The sequence below is a fragment of the Geotrypetes seraphini genome, chromosome 3 (genome assembly GCF_902459505.1).
Source record: "Geotrypetes seraphini chromosome 3, aGeoSer1.1, whole genome shotgun sequence".
Taxonomy (NCBI): Eukaryota; Metazoa; Chordata; class Amphibia; order Gymnophiona; family Dermophiidae; genus Geotrypetes; species Geotrypetes seraphini.
In genome coordinates, this window is record NC_047086.1 from 226,868,361 (window position 1) to 226,887,774 (window position 19,414).

The 19,414-nt window shown below is 41.5% G+C and overlaps 1 protein-coding gene across 2 annotated transcripts in view; it reads left to right on the top strand.

Annotated features, from left to right (window-relative positions):
• Positions 1 to 19,414, top strand: part of PAN2 (poly(A) specific ribonuclease subunit PAN2) — a 178,720-nt gene that overhangs the window by 134,858 nt on the left and 24,448 nt on the right. For both annotated transcript variants that reach the window (XM_033939582.1, XM_033939581.1), the window contains exons 19-24: positions 6,482 to 6,619; positions 11,779 to 11,838; positions 12,283 to 12,373; positions 13,300 to 13,457; positions 14,904 to 15,047; positions 15,138 to 15,317. In XM_033939582.1, coding sequence (XP_033795473.1) covers positions 6,482 to 6,619; positions 11,779 to 11,838; positions 12,283 to 12,373; positions 13,300 to 13,457; positions 14,904 to 15,047; positions 15,138 to 15,317 — 771 coding nt within the window. The remainder of the gene's footprint in view (positions 1 to 6,481; positions 6,620 to 11,778; positions 11,839 to 12,282; positions 12,374 to 13,299; positions 13,458 to 14,903; positions 15,048 to 15,137; positions 15,318 to 19,414) is intronic.

Below are 19,414 nucleotides of genomic sequence, written 5' to 3' on the forward strand. Positions count from 1 at the left end.
AGTGGAGAAACATGTAGAATATTTCATAGAAATTCCTAACTTTACAGATAATAGCACCATCTATGTAAATGATATCTAAATGAATTAAAGTAATATGTAAAAAGGAATAGAAGGGAGGAACCGTTAAACAATAGAATTCAATTAATAAAATAAAAGCAATAGAGGTAAAAACAATAGAATAAAATTTAAAATAATTCATAAACTGGAAAAAAAAATCCACTTATGCGCACTGATGTCATAGGTCCCACCTCTGTTCTTCCACGTTACATTCACTCCAGTTAAATGCAATCATGGGTCCTCTTTTTTTTTTTAATCTTTATTCACTTTACAACTTACAACAAGTGTAACACAAAGTAACATTTGAACCTAACAACATCACTTGATTTTCTATCATAATGCAGATAAAGTAATTAAATGTAACCCCCACCCTCCCCTCCCACCTTATCATATCCAATCATAATATATCACATAAAATATTATTTTCGATTAATCTAACAATTACTAAAAACAAAACAAAACTGAATTCCCCCCCACACTCTCCCTCTTTCAAATATCACATATATCAAATAACATGTCAAATAAATCATGGGTCCTCTGTATTTATTGCACCGCATTTACTATCCCCCACCCCCCTCCCTGGAATGTCACAGCATCGCGAGCCATCCTAGGCAGCAAGTAGACGGGAGACCTACACCAGTGCGCCGAGCACTCACTAGCACCTTCCTCAGCACTGCTTGCTGTTGCTGCCATCACCCCAGGTAGCTGCCGATACTGGCTAAACGACTGCTTGACTAAAAAGTGGTACTCCTATTAAGTGCACACTCCACTTAAGCGCACATGGCGGTCCGGTCCGGAGGCCTTGCACTTAAGCGGAGTCGACTGTATCCCCAAACAGCGCCTCTGCAAGCTGAGGAACACTGACCCATCTCAGAGGCCAGTATAGGTGCAATAAGGTCAGAGTAATGTGTTCCCAGCTCTTACATCCAGTTATAAGGCAGGCAGCTGCATTCTAAACTAATTTAAATTCCCTTGCAGTAATGAAAAACAAAGAAAATAATAATAACTTCATAGTAAGAATATGTTTTATGATTCAGATATAAGCTGAATCCATTCTCTATAAGATACAGTTCTTTACCGGATATAGAGAAAAAGGTTTATGGATAGGAATCATTAAAGTTTTCAATTGACCTATTAAAATAGGAATAAGAATGAGTAAGAGAATGGGTTATGATAGATTTTAATTTTTATTTTTTTTTCCACAATTTTTACCTTTTAATTTTAGATGAATGTATCTCATAGAATAGAAATTATAATGAATGAGATGAATGATTGAAGTTATAAAAGATAAAATGTTTGCTTAAAGTATTCTAATAATCTTATCCTTTTTATAAATTCAAAATATCTTATATATATTTAATTTAGCTGAACATAACAAAATTTGGATAAATAAATAAAAGTATTCATATAAATAAGAAAACAAAGATATATAAATTGTTGAATTTTAATAGTAGTATTTATATTATTACTATGGAGCTTGTGATATTAAAGTATTTTATAGCTTGTAAGGAGTGATGTTAAACCTGATCTAATTTTGCGTTTCCAAGTATTCGTATATGTATGGGGTGGGGAGGGAGGAAATAGGGGGGTATTAAATTTCAAGGGTCTGTGTACAATAGGTAATTCTTTATTTTATCTTATATGTGGGAAAAAAAAGATTAAAAAAAATATTGAAGATTGGGATGTTACATTACAAATTATATTAATGCATAATGGGTCTTAAGATAATATCTTTAAACGTTAATGGTCTCAATCACCCGATTAAAAGAAAAAAAGCATTATTATTTTTAAAAAGACAGAACGCTGATATATGCTGCATACAAGAGACCCATCTTTCAAATAACGAATCTATAAAGCTAAAAGGTGATTGGGTCAAACAATGTTACTTTTCTTCAGCAATAAGAAAAAAAGCTGGTGTTGCTATATTAATAAATAAAAAATGTTCTGCTTCATTTAAATTTAAGGTAGCTGATCCTCTTGGAAGATGGATATATGTGGAAATGGACATGGGAAATACCACCATGACGCTCTTCAATATATATGCCCCTAATTCGAACCAGAATGAATTTTTTAAAACTCTGCAACAATTAATTCTTCCACTTGCTACTTCAAATCTAGTAGTAGCAGGGGATTTCAATGCTGTTATGGATCCACTGATGGATAAAAATCCGAGAAGATTTATAAAATCATTAGGCCTTGATAATTTGGTACAATCTTGTGATTTAAAAGATATTTGTCGTATTCTTCATTTTGATGGTCGGGAATTTTCGTTTTGCTCACAGGTTCATAATTCTTTTTCTAGAATAGATTACATTTTTGTTTCTAATCAATTAGTACATCAAGTCACACAGGCTGTCATTGATCCAATTATACTATCTGATCATGCCGGAGTGTGGATTGAAATTAAAATAATAGATCAGAATGGAAATAGACCTATATGGAGATTAAATAATACATTACTCACAGATACTGATTTTTGTGAAAATCTTTTAGAAAAAAATAAAAGATTATTTTCAAATTAATGATACAGAAGAAATTTCAATAGAGACTTTGTGGGATGCTTTTAAAGCATATATTAGAGGACAAATTATTTCTTATTCAGCATTGCAAATAAAAAAAGAAAAAAAACAATTTACAGAATTAATTGAAAAATGGGATTATTTGACACAACAAGAACTTTTAAAAGCTAAAGGTAAATATAATGAAATTTCTTCAAAAATTATTAGAAAAGATTTATTTGTACAGCAAGCTTTGTATTATGGAAATTCGAATAAGGCAGGAAGAATGCTAGCAAATTATCTTAAAGCGAAAAAAAGAAAAACAAAAATAATTGCTATTCAAAATGAGAATGGTGAAATTTTATCTCAAATTGATCCCATTATAAAACAATTTTTAAAATATTATAAAGATTTGTATTCTTCTGAGCCTTATTCGAAAAAGGAAAAGGATGGTTTAGATTTTTTAAAGTTAATAAAAGGACCAAAAATTCCTGAACATATAAAACGAAGTTTAGAAGAACCAATGTCCTTAAAAGAATTAGATACAGCTTTGAAATCCCTTAGGGTTGGATCCGCTCCAGGTGGAGATGGTTATACAGTGGAGTTTTATAAATCATTTCAAAACATTATAATGCCCTATTTATTAAAACTATATCAGACACAACTAAATAAAGGTTGTATTACAGGTACTATGGCTGAATCAATAACTATAGTTTTACCTAAGCCAAATAAAGATCCCACTTTGGTTTCAAATTATAGACCAATTTCTTTAATAAATGTGGATGGAAAAATTCTAACTAAGGCATTAGCATTAAGATTGGTTAAAGCTCTCCCTTTCATTATAGATATGCATCAGACAGGTTTCGTTGCTCAAAGACACTCATCTCATAATACTAGACTGGCACATCACATGTTATATTTGACAAAATCCATTAATGACCCAGCATTCTCTTTTTCATTAGATGCTGAAAAAGCTTTTGATAGAGTGGAATGGATCTTCATGTTTCAGGCAATGGAATGGTTTGGAATAGGATCCGGATTTATACAAATAATAAAAGCATTGTATAGCTCCCCTGCTGCTAGATTATATATCAATAACAATTTTTCAGAAAGATTTATTTTACAAAGGGGGGTTAGACAAGGATGCCCACTATCTCCTTTGCTTTTTGATATCGTTTTAGAACCCTTTTTATTAGCTATAGAACAGGTAAGGGAGATACAGGGTATTCCGCATTCAGATAGAGAATATAAGTTATCAGCATATGCGGATGATATTTTACTTTATTTGAGAAATCCGGAAACAACTATTCCAAATTTGCTTGAATTAATTGAAAAATTTGGAAAATTTTCAGGTTATAAAATAAACTGGAATAAATCAGAAGTGCTTCCACTCAATGTACATTGTACAAAAAGTTTATTTGACTCATTTTCTTTTATTTGGAAAGAAGAAGGATTAAAATACTTAGGAATTTGGATTACAAAAACTGTGGATGAGACTATGAAAATTAATGAAAAAAATTTATTACAAAAAGTGTCAGAAATGTGTGAACAATGGAATCCTTTATGCATATCTTGGTGGGGAAGAATACAAACTGTAAAAATGATGATATTACTAGTAGTTTGTTACCAAATGGGTATGATACCAATTTTTTTTCAGGGGTCATTTTACAAAAAATTGGATAAGATGTTAACAAAATTTATTTGGCTTGGAAAAAACCCCAGAATTGCTCTAGTATCTTTACAAAGACCAATTGCGGAGGGAGGGGTAAATTTTCCAAATTTTTATAGGTACCATCAAGCCTATATTATGCGTCAGGGTATGTATTGGATCCTCCCAGAGCCCATTGAACATATACCAGATTGGTTCTGGTTAGAATGGAGATTAATGTTTCCTTTACGTCTGAGTCATGTTATCAGTATTCAAATGCCAAGGTTATATAAGGATCACAAAATATTTGTTGATACTTGGAAAACTATAAGATATATAAGTAATCTAACTCTTATTCCAATAACTAAATCAACGACTCAAACAATATGGCTCAATCCAAAGATCAAAGTTGGCGGTTTTAAAATTATCTGGAAACATTGGATGATTACTGGAATTCGGATTTTAGAAGATGTAATAAATAAAGGTAAACTGCTTGAATTTTCACAATTGCAAAATAAATTAGGTTTGAATAAATCACAATATTTCAGATGGATGCAATTGAAGCAGGCCATTCAGGTAGGGTTCCCTGAATGGAAAAATCTTAATAACTATCATAGTATGGAATTCTTATGTTTTCAGATAGATTCCATGGGTCACCAGGCCGCAATGTGGTATAAATTAATATCTGGATTCGTACATAAAAAGAAAAAAAATGGTCTTAGAGATATTTGGAGCATTGAGATTAAGCATCAGATTAATGCATCTCAATGGCCACGACTTTGGTCTTGGAGGTTAAAATGCACACTGTCAAGCCTCTATGAGACAAACTTGGTTTTTTATTTTACATAGAGCTTTATGGACCCCTACACGTTTACATAGAATAGATAGCTCTAAGTCTAATAGATGCTGGCATTGTCATCTTAAAGCAGGGACATTAGATCATCTTTTATTCTATTGTCCATTCATATTAATATTTTGGAAATCAATTTGGCCTCAAATTAATAGGATGTTAGAAAATCCGGTAGCCTTGACATATGATACGATTTTGTTTGGTACTGCAATGAGAGCTCGAAGTCAAATTTCATCAAATAACAATAAACTTTTATTTATATTGACTGGAGTAGCAGTACAGCAAATTACACATAATTGGAAAAATTATGACAGATTGAACTATAATTTTTGGTGGAACTCAGTTTGCCATATATATAAGATGGAGCGTACATTTGCAACACAAAAAGGATATATGGATAAGTTCAAGAAGATTTGGGGACCATTAACAGATTTTTGCAATGACTGATTTTAATTTTTTCCCATAATAAGATAATGGTTAAAGAAGGGAGGGAGGGAAGGGGTAAAGAATTTATTCTCTTTATTATACATTATAAAAAATATATCATAATGAATGAATGATAGTCTTATGAGAAATTAATGTGATCAAGGGAGGGAAAAGGGTTCATAATTAAATAATAATTGATAAAATCATTACAATATATATGTTATATAAATTCATAAGAAAAATAATATAAAATGTGGTTTATATAAAATACATTATAGAGATATCAAGTGTATTGTTAAGATAAATGTATGGAAAATTTATAACACTTGTTGATATGTGAAAAAATCAATAAAAAACTTAAAGCAAAAAAAAAAACAAATTCTCAAAGAACAGTTCAAAGATGATTTTTGGGTGAATTGGATGAGGGAGGAAGTTGGGGGGAAAGGAGTACTAATGGAAAACTGAATCACTGATTAGTAACAAATTATCTTCTCTGTTGGGATCTTGGTTGGATACAGTATATGTGTAAATGTTAAAATCCAATAAGAAATACAGTTCATTGTTGTTATTTGTGCATTCAAGATGTGCAAATTTGTTTATACGCGATTGCTTCAATTGCAACCAAATTCACCATTCACTCTGCTGTGTTTGCGTTTTTGCAAACCAGTGCTTAAAAAAAAAAAAGAGCCTTTTTTGCTTTCACTTTCACCTCATGGTCAGGCTTTACTTTCAGATATGGCCCCCAAGTGTCTGGAGAGTGAATTACAGATATTTCAGGCAGGAACCTAACCCTATTTTCCCCCTAGGATCCACTGTTCACTTTCCATGGTTTTGAGGCACAGCTTGAATTGCTGGAACCTAACCTCTATTTTCCCATAGCGCCACGTTTTGTTATTTGCGATTTCACGGTTCACGAACCATAGTACCGTGAATAACGAGAATGAACTGTAATAATAAAAACGACTTGGAAGCTTCTATAATGGTTTGCCTCTTCCTCCATAGGCCAGCTACACCCAAGAAGAAGAAGGCACATATGTTTATGACCTGATGGCTACAGTAGTTCATATCCTGGACCCTCGGACTGGAGGAAGCCTAGTGGCCCACATCAAGGTCGGGGAGACATATCACCAGAGGAAAGAAGTGAGTTATGGCATGTCTTGAAGAGGGAAGGCTGATGGTGTTTCCAAGTTACTGTGAGCTCACATACTGTGTGTTGGTGGGAGAGGTTGAACCCTGCCCCCCTCTATATAAACCTTATTGGTCTCCCCCTATATAGTATGAGCTTTTAGTCACTGAGTTTCATGTGTAAAAGAGAGACTTTGCCAGAGTAGAATGGGACTGCAGCCTAAACAGGCTTTGTTTGATAACAGAAAAGTGTCCCTTGCACATGTTCCTTATGTGCTAGGCTGCTGCTGCTTGTAACTTTGTGTCAGTAAGTAGGTAGGATTTGAAAGATGCCAGCCTTGGGCACAGTTGGACAACAGATGTGAATGAGTGTACCCTGAATGTAACTCACCTCAAGCTATTACTGATAAAGATGCAAACAAAATCCAAATTAATAAATAATGCAAGATGACTGTCTTGTTAGACTTGCTACATCTGTTTCAGTACATCTTCCCTGGGGAATATCTGGGAAGTGCTACTTAATGGCCAGTGACCCCAGTGTCAAGCACATTTTCAAGATAGCCACTATGACTAAAAACATGTTCACACATGAGGCACAATTCTATAACTGTTCTGCAGCTGGCCCGTGATTATAGAATGTATTACCAGGTCATCTCCAATTTTGTTCCTCACTACAGTAAATTAGAAAAGTACTTGTAAGTACAGGCTTTTTCCAGCTTCTGAGTTTTAGTATGGCAGTTTTAGTCTGTCTTGTTTAAATTTTTTTAGATGTATTGCTGTTGTACAATGCTTTGTCATTTTTATGCATGTTTTTATTATGTTTCCTGCCTAGGGATAGGTAGATTATAAACTTTTCTAAGTAAATGAGTGCCACAATTTAGACACCTAGATGCTATGAACTGAATACAAATTCTATAACAGCGTCAAGATTCTGCTATAGAGTACTAGTGCAAGTAGTCATCTACATTTGGGCATATTCACTTGTGCTATGTCAATAGTAGCTGTAAGAGGGTGTGGCTAAATGTGAACACTTTATGTGCTAAGCAAGCTGTGCATATCATCTATTGAATAGTGCTGAGCGCTCAGACAGAACTTCATGCAAGTGCTCCTTTTCTGTAAATTTACACATGCAGTCAACATGTAAATATAGGCTCCATTTTATAGAATGAGGGGGTTGCAGTGTTCAGCTGAGATTGTAAGTATGTCACATTGTTAAAATACAATTGTAAATTGTGGTTAATATTTATTCCCGTGCAGTAGGTGTGCCATTCTAGACAAGCGGGCTATTTCCCCATGGCCGTGAGCCATCTGCAGAAGGAATCCAGTCTAGATTTTTTCTGTGTTCCTCCTACTTCACTTTGAGTTCTACTGCCATCTGCACGCGAGCCGGAAGGAGTGTTTCTGTTATGCTCTTTCATTTTTTCTTATTTTTTTCGGTGTTTTCAACCTTTATTTGGTGTTTTCTGTGCTTGGAGCTTTCATCTTGGTCACAGCTCTGCCTGTGAAGAGAAGAAGCAGATTCTGGCCTGCAGCTCAAAGGCAAATCCCTGGTGGTACCTGTTAGCCAGCCTGCACAAGTATTTTTGGAGTTTGGAACTGTCCCCATGTTTGTTTTTCACTTACTGCCTTTCAGGGGTTTGAGCACAGGCTGTTGGTTACCCTTAGGAGGCTCAGTGGTGTCTCACAGGGTGTCTGGCTACGTTATCGCCTCACCCTTCTGTATGTGCGTTGGTCCATGGGGGTGGGGGTACAGTCAGGCTCCATGCCTGGCTTGCAGCCCAGAGATCAGCATTGAAAAGGCATTTCCAGAATATTATCCTTTCCTATGAAGGGCTGAGACGGGCTGCAGCACATGTTCAGCATATGTCACATTGAGTAAGGCTGTCACAGCCTGTGAGGTGAATTGAGAGAGGTATGGATTTCAGGTTTTTGGGTGTTTCTGCATGTTTCCCTGTGTTCCCTCACCTCAAAAATCCTAATTTAGTCATTTTTACACTTGGTAAAATTGCTTTATTAGCATTTTTAGGTGCAAATTTCTTATTGGTGGCCATTTTGGATTTTTAGCAATGTTTTTTTCAAAAGTTCCCTGCACTTCCAAAACTGCAATTTTTGCCTCAAAACTTGTTGAGATGGAGTCCTTGGTCTCTGCTACCCCAATTTCATGCAAAGATTGTACAAATTTGGCACAAGAACGTGTGAAGCTATTCTCAGCTCCAGTTTTGGTTGTGTTGGCCTTTCTTTAAGCAGGCCTTTACAACAGTCTCACTGTGGCTTCACTTTGAGTCCAAGTTCCTGGGCTCTCTTGTTCTAGATGTCGCTAGATTTCTGAAGAGTGCTTTTCGAATGTGACCACTTATCAAACCACCCTTTCCTTCATTGGACCTCAACGTGGTTCTCGGAGGCCTCACCAAAGCTCCGTTCAAGCCTTTGGAAGAAGTGTCCCTCTTGGACTTTATGCTTAGAGCAGTTTGCTGGTAGCAGTGTCCTCAGTGTGGCGCATTTTGGAGCTCCAGGCTCTTTCTTATTGAGAGCCTTTCCTCAGAATTGCAGAGACTGGAGTCTCCCTGTGCACTGTTCCTTCTGTTCTGCAGAAGGTGGTGGTGGTGGTATTTCATGTAAATCAGGAGGTCCATTTGCCTTCTTTACAATCTTCAGGTTTTTAAGAAACGGCCAGCAAAGGAGTCATGAAAATAAGATGTCAAGTATTCAGCCAAGGGTGTATAGTTCAAAAAATCACTTTATTTGTAGATATGCCACAAAGGTTCAAGAGTCTTTGAGCCTTTGTGGCATATCTACAAATAAAGTGATTTTTTGAACTATACACCCTTGGCTAAATACTTGACATCTTATCCTCACGACTCCTTTGTTGTGTGTTCTTCTTTCGTCATTGAGGTCTGTTCAGCTTCCAATTCAGTGTCTTCTAAGAAACAGGACCACATTTTTCTCAAATTGGACGTGAAGAGTGCTTCTTCGCTATCTAGTGCTGACTCATTTGTCTAAGCGAGGAAAACCTGCTTCCAAGGCCATGATATCCAGATGAATCTGTAAGGCCATTTTGTCAGCCTACATTGTCTGTGGGGCGTAGACCCTGTTTTTGTTAAGATTGCATTCGACCTGTAGTGTGGCTTCTTTGTGGGCTGCAGCTAGAATAGTTTGTATAGCAGAGACTTGGTCCCCGTTATATACGTCTGCAAGGTTTAAGAGAGTGGACATTGTGGCACGAGAGAACTCTGCCTTTGGTTCTACTGTGTTGTAGGCTGGCGCAGTTAGCCTGCCCTAGTTCTCTAGGACTGCTTTTGTACATACCGCATGTCTAGAATGGCACACCTATTGCACTGGAAAAAGAGATCGTCCTTACCTTGATAATATCTTTTATATATATATATTTTTTTTTAATTCTTTATTCATTTTAAAACTGACAAACAAGTGATTAATATTAAAACATTACATTACTAAAAAAATATACAGCACTTGACATTCTTATACATATAATCCATTAAAGTAGAAATTATAACCCTTCCCCCCCACCCAACAATTCTTCAATGAAAATTTTCATAATACATACAGAAATCCAATCATTAAATAAAAATATTAATCATCCAATTTCCCCCCTCCCCCCAATAAAATACATGTATTTATCAGAAAGGAAAACGATGATATCTTTTCTAGTAGACAGGTGTGTTATTCTAGACTCCCACCCTGTCCTTCCTGCACCTGTCTACTCTTTCATTTTGTATATGCCTCCAAGTTTTATCTTGGATGCCAGTCAGCCCTTTGGGTCTGAAGGATATTGTCTGATATGTTGTAGTGTCTACAGGAGTACTTCCTGGGCTTCTTTGATTCTGGTGGCTGTTGCTAGTTCATTACATGTTAGTGTTTATTTTAACTACTAGAGAAAAAAAAATTCTATAATATCTGTGTCTGACAAAATGTGAGGTGCAGCCACTGGAACATAAAGTAAAATAAATTAAATCGTCATTAAAATTGTTGTGTGTAGAAAGACCTCAGTGTGAATTGATTAGTCAAGCAAACGAATTAACGTTCAATACTTCAACCTTGTACAGGCTACTGCCCAGTACACCACACCATCATAGAGTTTTCCTATGTGTGATACAAATCCAGTGAAAAAATAACGTACAATAACACTCAAAATAATAACAAATGTATATATTCATATATTGCGTTTCCACAATTTGTGAGACAGAGATAGTGTACAGCCCTGTAGCAAATAAAAACAGGACTACTTATCTCGATAAGAAATCTGGAGGGCGCCAGGAATCCGAGATGCTTCCGGGCAAAAAGCCCAAGATAGATAATACTGCGCTGCTTGTAAAAAAAAACTCCAAAGGGCAAATGGTTCAACTGAGCTTCAGTTTCAGATAAATCTCCTTCTTCATGACCAAGGCAGTTGGGTTTTTCCCAGCGTATCTGCTGCTAATATGATTTCAAGCTCATAATTACTGGAGGCTCCTGAAGAAGGAGGTTTATAACATAGGTACGAGTAATTGGAAAAATTGGGAAAGACTGAATTACAGTTTCTGGTGGAACTCTTTATGCCACATTTATAAAATGGAAAGGACAATAGCCACACAGCAAGGGAATTTTAAAAAAAATTCAGGATATTTGGGAGCCATTAACAAAATATTGTAATGATTGAATATTATATTTCCCCTTAAAAAATGCACATCCAAGATGGGGGGAGGGAGTTTTATGTTTTGGGTATTAAATAAGGTATATTGGAAATAGGTTTATGACAGGTTTTATTGAATTTAAAGAATGCAATTTAATTAGGGGGGAGAAGGGATAAATTCTGATATGGAATTTAATAGAATATTAAGTGTTATATTGGAGTTTGAAATGATGTAAATGATGTTACACTTATTGTAAGTTTTCTAAAATGAATAAAGAATTGGAAAAAAAAAACATAGGTAGCATAAAAAGGCATATGTTAATATATTGTAACTGAGATTTTTATACAGACCACTGAATTGCTTTTCCACAGTAATATATGGGAAATACACATGCATGCTTTGGAGATCTAGTTTAAATTTGTTGTGCATATTTATTGTGGATATCCTGAAGACGCATTTGCTGTGGGCTCCACAGGACATGATAGAAAAGCCCTGTCTTAATACGAAAGCTAATTCTGGGTTTTCTCTTCTATCCTGTGCCAGGGAGTCACTCATTCACAATGGTACCTGTTCAATGATTTCCTTATTGAGCCTGTGGATAAGGTAAGAAACTTGCGCAGCTAACATCAGATATCTTCTCTTGCTAACTCATACCATAAGAGCCCTACTAGCAGATCAAAAGAATATCACTGCGCACAGTGAGCCTGTCATCTTAGCTACTTGCTGCGGTTACTCTGAAGCCACATGCACAACTGACTTTCCTTAAATGACCAATGATTTTTGGGGTATTAATTATCTGGGGTTCCAGCACAAGGGTTCAGAATGCTCCAGGAAATGCTCTGTTCACCAGGGACATCACCCAATTTTATATTTTTTAGATACTTTACTGCAAATAGGATTTTTAAAAAAAAATATTATTTTAAGAAGCACCAAGAGGAAAGATTTTCTTTTTTTTAACCCACAATGAATCTGCGTGCAGTCGAGCAGTCTGCTTAGCTGAACACCCTCTGATGCTCTCTGATTCTTTGATGGTTTTGTCTTTTGCAGTGTGAGGCGGTGCAGTTTGACATGAGCTGGAAAGTTCCTGCTATACTTTACTATGCCAAGAGACATCTCAACTCCAAGTATAATCTAACTAGTAAGTATGGAAGGGAGATGCAGCCTAGAATCTACAGTTTGGCTTAATCAGTGACTAGCTCAGATATGTTTTTAAAATTTCCCTTGTACAGTCTTTCCTCCTCTTTCCTGTATGGCTCTTGGCAGGTCTACCCTCTTTTTTTTCCTTCCAGAGCAAAGAAACAAGCAGGGAAGAGACTGTACACATCAGCCTCTAGAACAATTGTGGTTTATTAAGAATAAATTATCTGTTAAAACATAACACGTATATAAATACAAGCCTAATATAGGGTCCTTTTCCTTTTATCGTTGGGTCCAATGATAAAAGGTAAAGGATTCTATATTAGGCTTGTATTTATATACGTGTTATGTTTTAACAGATAATTTATTCTTAATAAACCACAATTGTTCTAAAGCAGGGGTGTCAAAGTCCCTCCTCAAGGGCCGCAATCCAGTCGGGTTTTCAGGATTTCCCCAATGAATATGCATCAGATCTATTTGCATGCACTGCTTTCATTGTTTGCTAATAGATCTCATGCATATTCATCGGGGAAATCCTGAAAACCCAACTGGATTGTGGCCCTCGAGGAGGGACTTTTGACACCCCTGTTCTAGAGGCTGATGTGTACAGTCACTTCCCCACTTGTTTCTTTGTTCTGTTTGACCTTGCGTGGGGTTGCGTTTTCCTTTCTCTTGTGGAGTGCATTGCTCTTTTTTCTCCCTCCTTCCCTTGGGCCCTTTAGGGTTTATTTACATCTCTAGTATTTGTCCAGGTACTGCAGCATGCAGCTTTTTTTTTTAGATCTCTAGGTACCTTCTCTTAGCTTTCTTCTTCAGAGTCTGTGGTCCTGTTTCAGCAGGGATCTTGCCTTAAGAAAGCTGCTGTATGACACAGTAAGGGCACTCTTTAAAGCATGCTGCGTTTCTTTCTCACACTCTTGTTTCCAGTTAAGAACCCGATTGAAGCCAGTGTGCTGTTAGCAGAGGCGTCTCTTGCCAGGAAGCAGCGGAAGTGTCATGCTACTTTTATTCCATTGCTACTGAATGAGATGCCTCAGGCTGGAGAGTTGGTGGGGCTAGATGCTGAATTTGTCACGCTGAACCAGGTATGGGTTACATGATGCACCTGTTTGGGAGACCGTTTAAGGTAGGGTTTTCCCAAATTTGGGATTGTGACCATAAATGGGGCAGGTGTCCTGGCCACAACATTTTGTTAAGTGCAGATTTAGTGTATGTCAAGGTGGTGAGAGATAGGAGGGTAAGGGCCTATAATGAGATTTTAACGCATTAATCACTGCTTTACCTGTCTCTCTTCCCTGCCCCCCCCTAATAACAGCACGGACCCATCTATCCCATCCAATAGCACCATCCTGAAAGACCGCATCTGTTCCTTTTTCTGCACACTCTCCTTGTTCACTCACGTGACCAGGCTGCTGCTTCTTCTGGTCCACACAACGGTGGGTTGGCAGCAACAAATAACAGAAGGCAGGCAGATGCAGGAATATTGCTTCATGCATGCTACTGCTGGCTCTACCAGTCTGAGAAACAGAAAATGACATCAATTTTTTGATATCACTTCCTGTTTCTGGGCATGGCAGAGCCAGAGTCTTTGTATACAAGGCTGTATCCCCAAATCTGCCTGCCTTCTGTTATATTTTGCTGCTGTCTTGCCGCCGTGCAGACTGGAAGAAACAGCTGCCTGGCCAAGTGAGTATAAAAGGAAGGTGGGGAGAAAAGGGAGACAGCTGTAGCCATGATGGTGGTGGTGGGAGACAGGTCCATAGTGGCAGTGGGAAGGGACTATGCTGGATGATGGAAAGAAGAATTCTGAAAGGCAAGGGACAAGAAAAAAGGTGTGTACGTATACTATGCAATTATCATGCAGTTAAATTTTTTGATCCCATGATTGATTTTTGTTAAAAGTTTTAATTGTTGCCCATATCTAGTTTTTAATATAAAGGTGTCCTTAATAGAACAGTTACCCAAAATGTAAAAATTGCTGCAGGAACCAAATAACTTCTCTTCTGAAATCAGTCTTGTTTGAAAATTTTTTAGAGAATTGAATTGATTAATGTCTACTCTGTAGTTCACTGGGAATGCCCAGGTTTCTACTTTTGTGAACCACATCGATCCGCAAGGTTTTGCGGTCTAGAAATGTAATGTAAGAGAGAGGTCTGAGGCAGGTTTTACTGGACAAAGAAGCTTGCAGTTGTTGGAGATGTTGTTTTAGTACCGGCAGTGGGAATATGGGTGAGATTACTGATTCTGTATCCATCCCATTCCTTCTTTACCCTGGAGTTGACCAGTGTGGTTGTGCTAGAACCTTATCTTCTGTTTTATTATTGCAGATAGCAGAGGCAGTGGAACACCCTTTTGGTTAGAGGGGCCAAACAAACCAATTTCCAGCCCCATCCCAAGCTTTTAGCCCATATAAAAAATTGCTGTTGGACAAATAATTGTTTGAGCCATGGCCCACCCCATTGTGCTGCCCATGATTGTAAAAGAAACTTTGCCCCTCCCAATGTTGTCAACATCAAAACCTTTCTCTGTAGGAAGAGGCTGAACTGCGCAGTGATGGCACCAAGTCCACCATTAAACCAAGCCAGATGTCTGTAGCTAGGATCACATGTGTCCGGGGACAGGGACCCAATGAAGGGGTCCCATTTATCGATGACTACATCTCAACCCAGGAACAGGTAAGAGCTGCTCTCTGACTGATTTTGCCTTTGGAACTAATGAACTTATACAAAGGGCTTCCATGTTGACACCTGATAATTGTTCTACAGGTAGTGGATTACCTGACTCAGTATTCAGGAATAAAGCCTGGTGATCTGGATGCCAAAATTTCCTCCAAGCATCTAACTACACTGAAATCCACCTACCTCAAGCTGCGCTTCCTTATTGATGTTGGGGTCAAGTTTGTAGGTCATGGGCTGCAAAAGGATTTCCGGGTTATTAACCTCATGGTAACTTTCTCATGTATTAATTAATTTAGCCTTTTGAACATTTGCAGAATCCCTTTTATGGTGTCATTAGCAGAGTTCTATTATGTTCCCTTGTGCTCTTTTATAAGGCACTGAAAGGCAGTTTCTTTAGCACTCTCCAGACCAGTAGAGGTTAACTTTACGAATGGGTATATATCTAATCATGACCAGCAGGTGGAGACTGAAAACAAAACTTTGGGACAGTATATCCTAGCCCCTCCTCTCTATTTCCCTCAGTCTTCTTTCAGTCTCCAGCAGGTGTTGAGTGATCTGTACCCATCTCCCTTGGTAGGGCTGTTGGAATTTGTTTAGGGGGTTTATTGTCCCTGTTTTTAGCCGGACGGAGCTTGGGCGGACTCTGTTTGGGGGTTCGTCCAACCTCGGGGGTGTCAAACCCGGCGGGTCACGAGCGGGGTCCCTCCCCCCACTTCCTCCACCTCCCCACATTTTTTTAGAGGAGCCTCAGCAGTAAGCCTTGCCCCCTAAATCAAGCAAGGCTATTGCTTTGAGAGCCTGTGGAGTCTGTTCTGTAAAAAAAAAAAAAAAAAAAAAAAACAAAATCCTGAGGTAGTGCTGGTCTGGAGGGTTGTATCCCTTTAAGAAAACTGTATTTTACTGTAATTTTTCAACTAACCGGCACTTTTTTACAGCTAGGTCGCGTATGGAGCAATGAGCACTTCTACAGGGAAAAAGTGCTCATTGTGCTCCAGACGCGAGGCACTCGCGGCCGGCCTGTGCAAGCGGTGTTCAGGCCGGTGCGGTGGAGGAGCTCCGTCGGCAGCGGCTGCAGGCGCCCAGAGCTCCCCGCCGATGGTGCCTCGCGAGTCGGCAGGGAACGGTGGGGAAGCCCGGTCTTCTCCGTCCGCCCACGGAGGGAATCCCCAAACCGCCGACGGTCGGGTTTTAGAGGATTCCCTCTCAGCTGATTTTTTGACAGCTGATGCCGGCTTGCCTGCTTTAGCGGCTGAGACTATTCAGGTTTCTCAGCCGCTTCAGGCTATGGAGGGAGCTTTTTTGGCGGGAAAACCGCCATCTTCTCTGTCTGGCCCCTCCATTTTGTCTTCCACCTCAGGTGACCTTCCCCCTGTTTTGACTATGCAGGGGCAAGGTTCTGCTGGGTCCCCTGCTGTGGCAGGGAGTCCCTTGGGACCCTCGGGGGGGTTTTCTCCTGAATTTTTCTTTTCTTTATGCAGAGCCTATTTTCAGGCGGCTGGGGGTCCCGGTTGCGCCCAGGGGGTTTCGGGGGGTGGGTTTTCCTCCGCGCTCCCTGCGGCTTTGCCTCTTTCGTCTGGCGTGACGTCCCCTCCGCCGCCTCCCTTGTCCAAGCGTCCGCGGGTGTCGTGGGACGAGAATTTGTGGTCGGAGGAACGGGTCGGTCTGGAGGAGGACCTGGACCCTTCTGAGGAGTTCCAGGACTCTCTGGAGGGGACGGAAGCTGGCGGCGGGTTGTCGGATTTCCCGTTCTCCAGTGACGAGGCGTCCGTGGTGCGTCTTTTTCAGAAAGATGAGCTGCCTGACCTTATTCAGCAGGTTTCTTCGGTCTTGCGTTTTGAGGACGCGCCGCCAGAGACTCCGCGTGTGGGGGACCCCCTGTTGCGGGGGATCCGTTCCGTTTCCCGCTCTTTTCCTATGCATCAGGATATTCGGGATATTATTCTGGAGCAGTGGAAAACGCCGGAGACGCCGTTTCGGCTGGCGCGCAGCATGGCTCGCCTGTATCCCATTCCTGAAGGGGATCGGGCTACGTTAGCTTCGCCGGTCGTGGATGCGGTGGTCTCGGCAATTTCCAAGCGGCATACCGTGCCTGTTGAGGGCGGTTCTGCCTTGCGGGACCCTGAGGAGCGCAAATTGGAGAGCATCCTTAAGCAAAATTTTCAGGTCTCTGCCTTTGGGGTCCAGGCGGCTATTTGTGGGGGACTGGTCGCTCGCGCCGTGTTTCGGTGGGCGGAGCGGGTCTTGGATCGAGAGTCTGACGACTGGTCTCTGGTGGATCAGGAGGTAGCGAAGATTGAGATGGCGGCCTCTTTCCTCTCAGATGCTCTATATGACTTGGTGCGGATCTCGGCTAAGTCTATAGCTTTTGGCATGGCCGCAAGGCGTGTGTTGTGGCTGCGCGCTTGGGCGGCGGATGCTGCGTCCAAAGCTAAGCTTACTAAATTTCCCTTTCGGGGGTCGTTTTTGTTTGGAGAGGACTTGGATAAGTTGATTCAGACTCTGTCGGACTCGAAAGTTCCCCGTCTGCCGGAGGACCGTGCCCGCCCGGCGTCTCGGGGGGGTGCGGCCCGGGGGCGTTTGCGGGATTTTCGCAAGTATCGCCCTGGGCGTGGGGCTGCTTCTTTCCAGTCTCCGGGATTTTCCCGGGGTCGGTTCTTCCAGCGTATGCAGCCCTTTCGGGGGGCCCGTCGGGGGGCAGGGAATCCCTCCGCCGGTTCCCCCGCTTCCCGTCCTGCACAATGACGCCTTGCCGGCGCCCCCTTTGGTTCCGGTGGGGGCCCGGCTGCGCGAATTTTTCCCCAAATGGGCCGAGATCACGTCCGATCAGTGGGTTCTGGAGGTGGTGCGGGACGGTTATGCCCTGGAGTTCGCCCGCTCTCTGCCGGATTTTTTCCTCGCTTCTCCATGTCAGACTCCGGGGAAGACGCAGGCTTTTCGCCAGACCCTTCAGCGCTTGCTAGATCTCAGGGCAGTTGTTCCGGTGCCCCCTCCGGAGTGGGGCACGGACAGGTACTCCATTTACTTTGTGGTGCCCAAGAAGGAGGGGTCCTTTCGGCCCATCCTCGATTTGAAAGGGGTCAACAGGGCTCTCAAGATTCCCTCTTTCCGTATGGAAACTCTGCGGTCGGTCATTCTGGCGGTTCAGCCGGGGGAGTTTCTCACTTCTCTCGATCTGACGGAGGCCTACTTGCATGTTCCCATTCGGGCCTCTCATCAGCGTTTCCTGCGCTTTGCGATCTTGGGTCGGCACTTTCAGTTCTGTGCGCTTCCCTTTGGGCTGGCCACGGCTCCTCGGACGTTCACCAAGGTGATGGTGGTCGTCGCGGCAGCCTTGCGGTCGGAGGGCATCCTGGTACACCCCTACCTGGACGACTGGTTAATTCGGGCAAAGTCGTTGCAGGAAAGCTCCCGGGTTACTGCTCGGGTGGTGGAGTTTCTCCGGTTGCTGGGCTGGGTGGTCAACCTTTCCAAGAGTCGGTTGGTCCCGGCTCAGCGTCTGGAGTACCTAGGGGTGCTGTTCGACACCTCCTTGGGGAAGGTCTTCCTCCCAGAGGGCCGGGTGAGCAAATTGCAATCTCAGATTCGCCTGCTTTTGGCGTCCCGGTGTCCTCGGGCGCGAGATTTCCTCCAGGTCTTGGGGTCGATGGCGGCGTCCCTGGACGTGGTGAGGTGGGCGCGGGCCCACATGTGTCCTCTCCAGTATGCTCTGCTCCGGAGGTGGTCTCCCCAGAGGCACGGGATGGATGTTCCGGTTCCCCTGCGAGGCTTGGCGCGCTGCAGTCTCCGTTGGTGGCTCCAGACCCCTCACCTAGTTCAGGGGGTGGGTCTGGATCTCCCGCAGTGGACGGTGCTCCTGACGGATGCGAGTCTCCTGGGTTGGGGGGGCTCAGTGTTTGGGTCACTCAGCTCAGGGCACCTGGTCCGCGGAGGAGGCCGCCTGGTCGATCAACGTGTTGGAGACCAGAGCGGTCCGTCTGGCGCTGTTGGCTTTCCACTCCCTGTTGCTGGGCAAGTCGGTCAGAGTGCTGTCGGACAATGCCACGGCGGTGGCTTATGTCAATCGTCAGGGGGGCACCAAGAGCACTCAGGTGGCGCAGGAGGCGGCTCTGCTCATGGTTTGGGCGGAATCCCATCTGCTGGACCTCTCGGCCTCTCATATAGCCGGAGTAGAAAATGTTCAGGCAGACTTCCTCAGTCGTCACTTCCTAGATCCAGGAGAGTGGTGTCTCGGCGCCGAGGCGTTTCAGTTGATAGTGCAGGCTTGGGGGCAGCCCCTAATGGACCTGATGGCCACGGGTGGCAACGCCAAAGTGCCTCGCTTCTTCAGTCGTCGCAGGGACGGTCTGGCCGAGGGTCTGGATGCT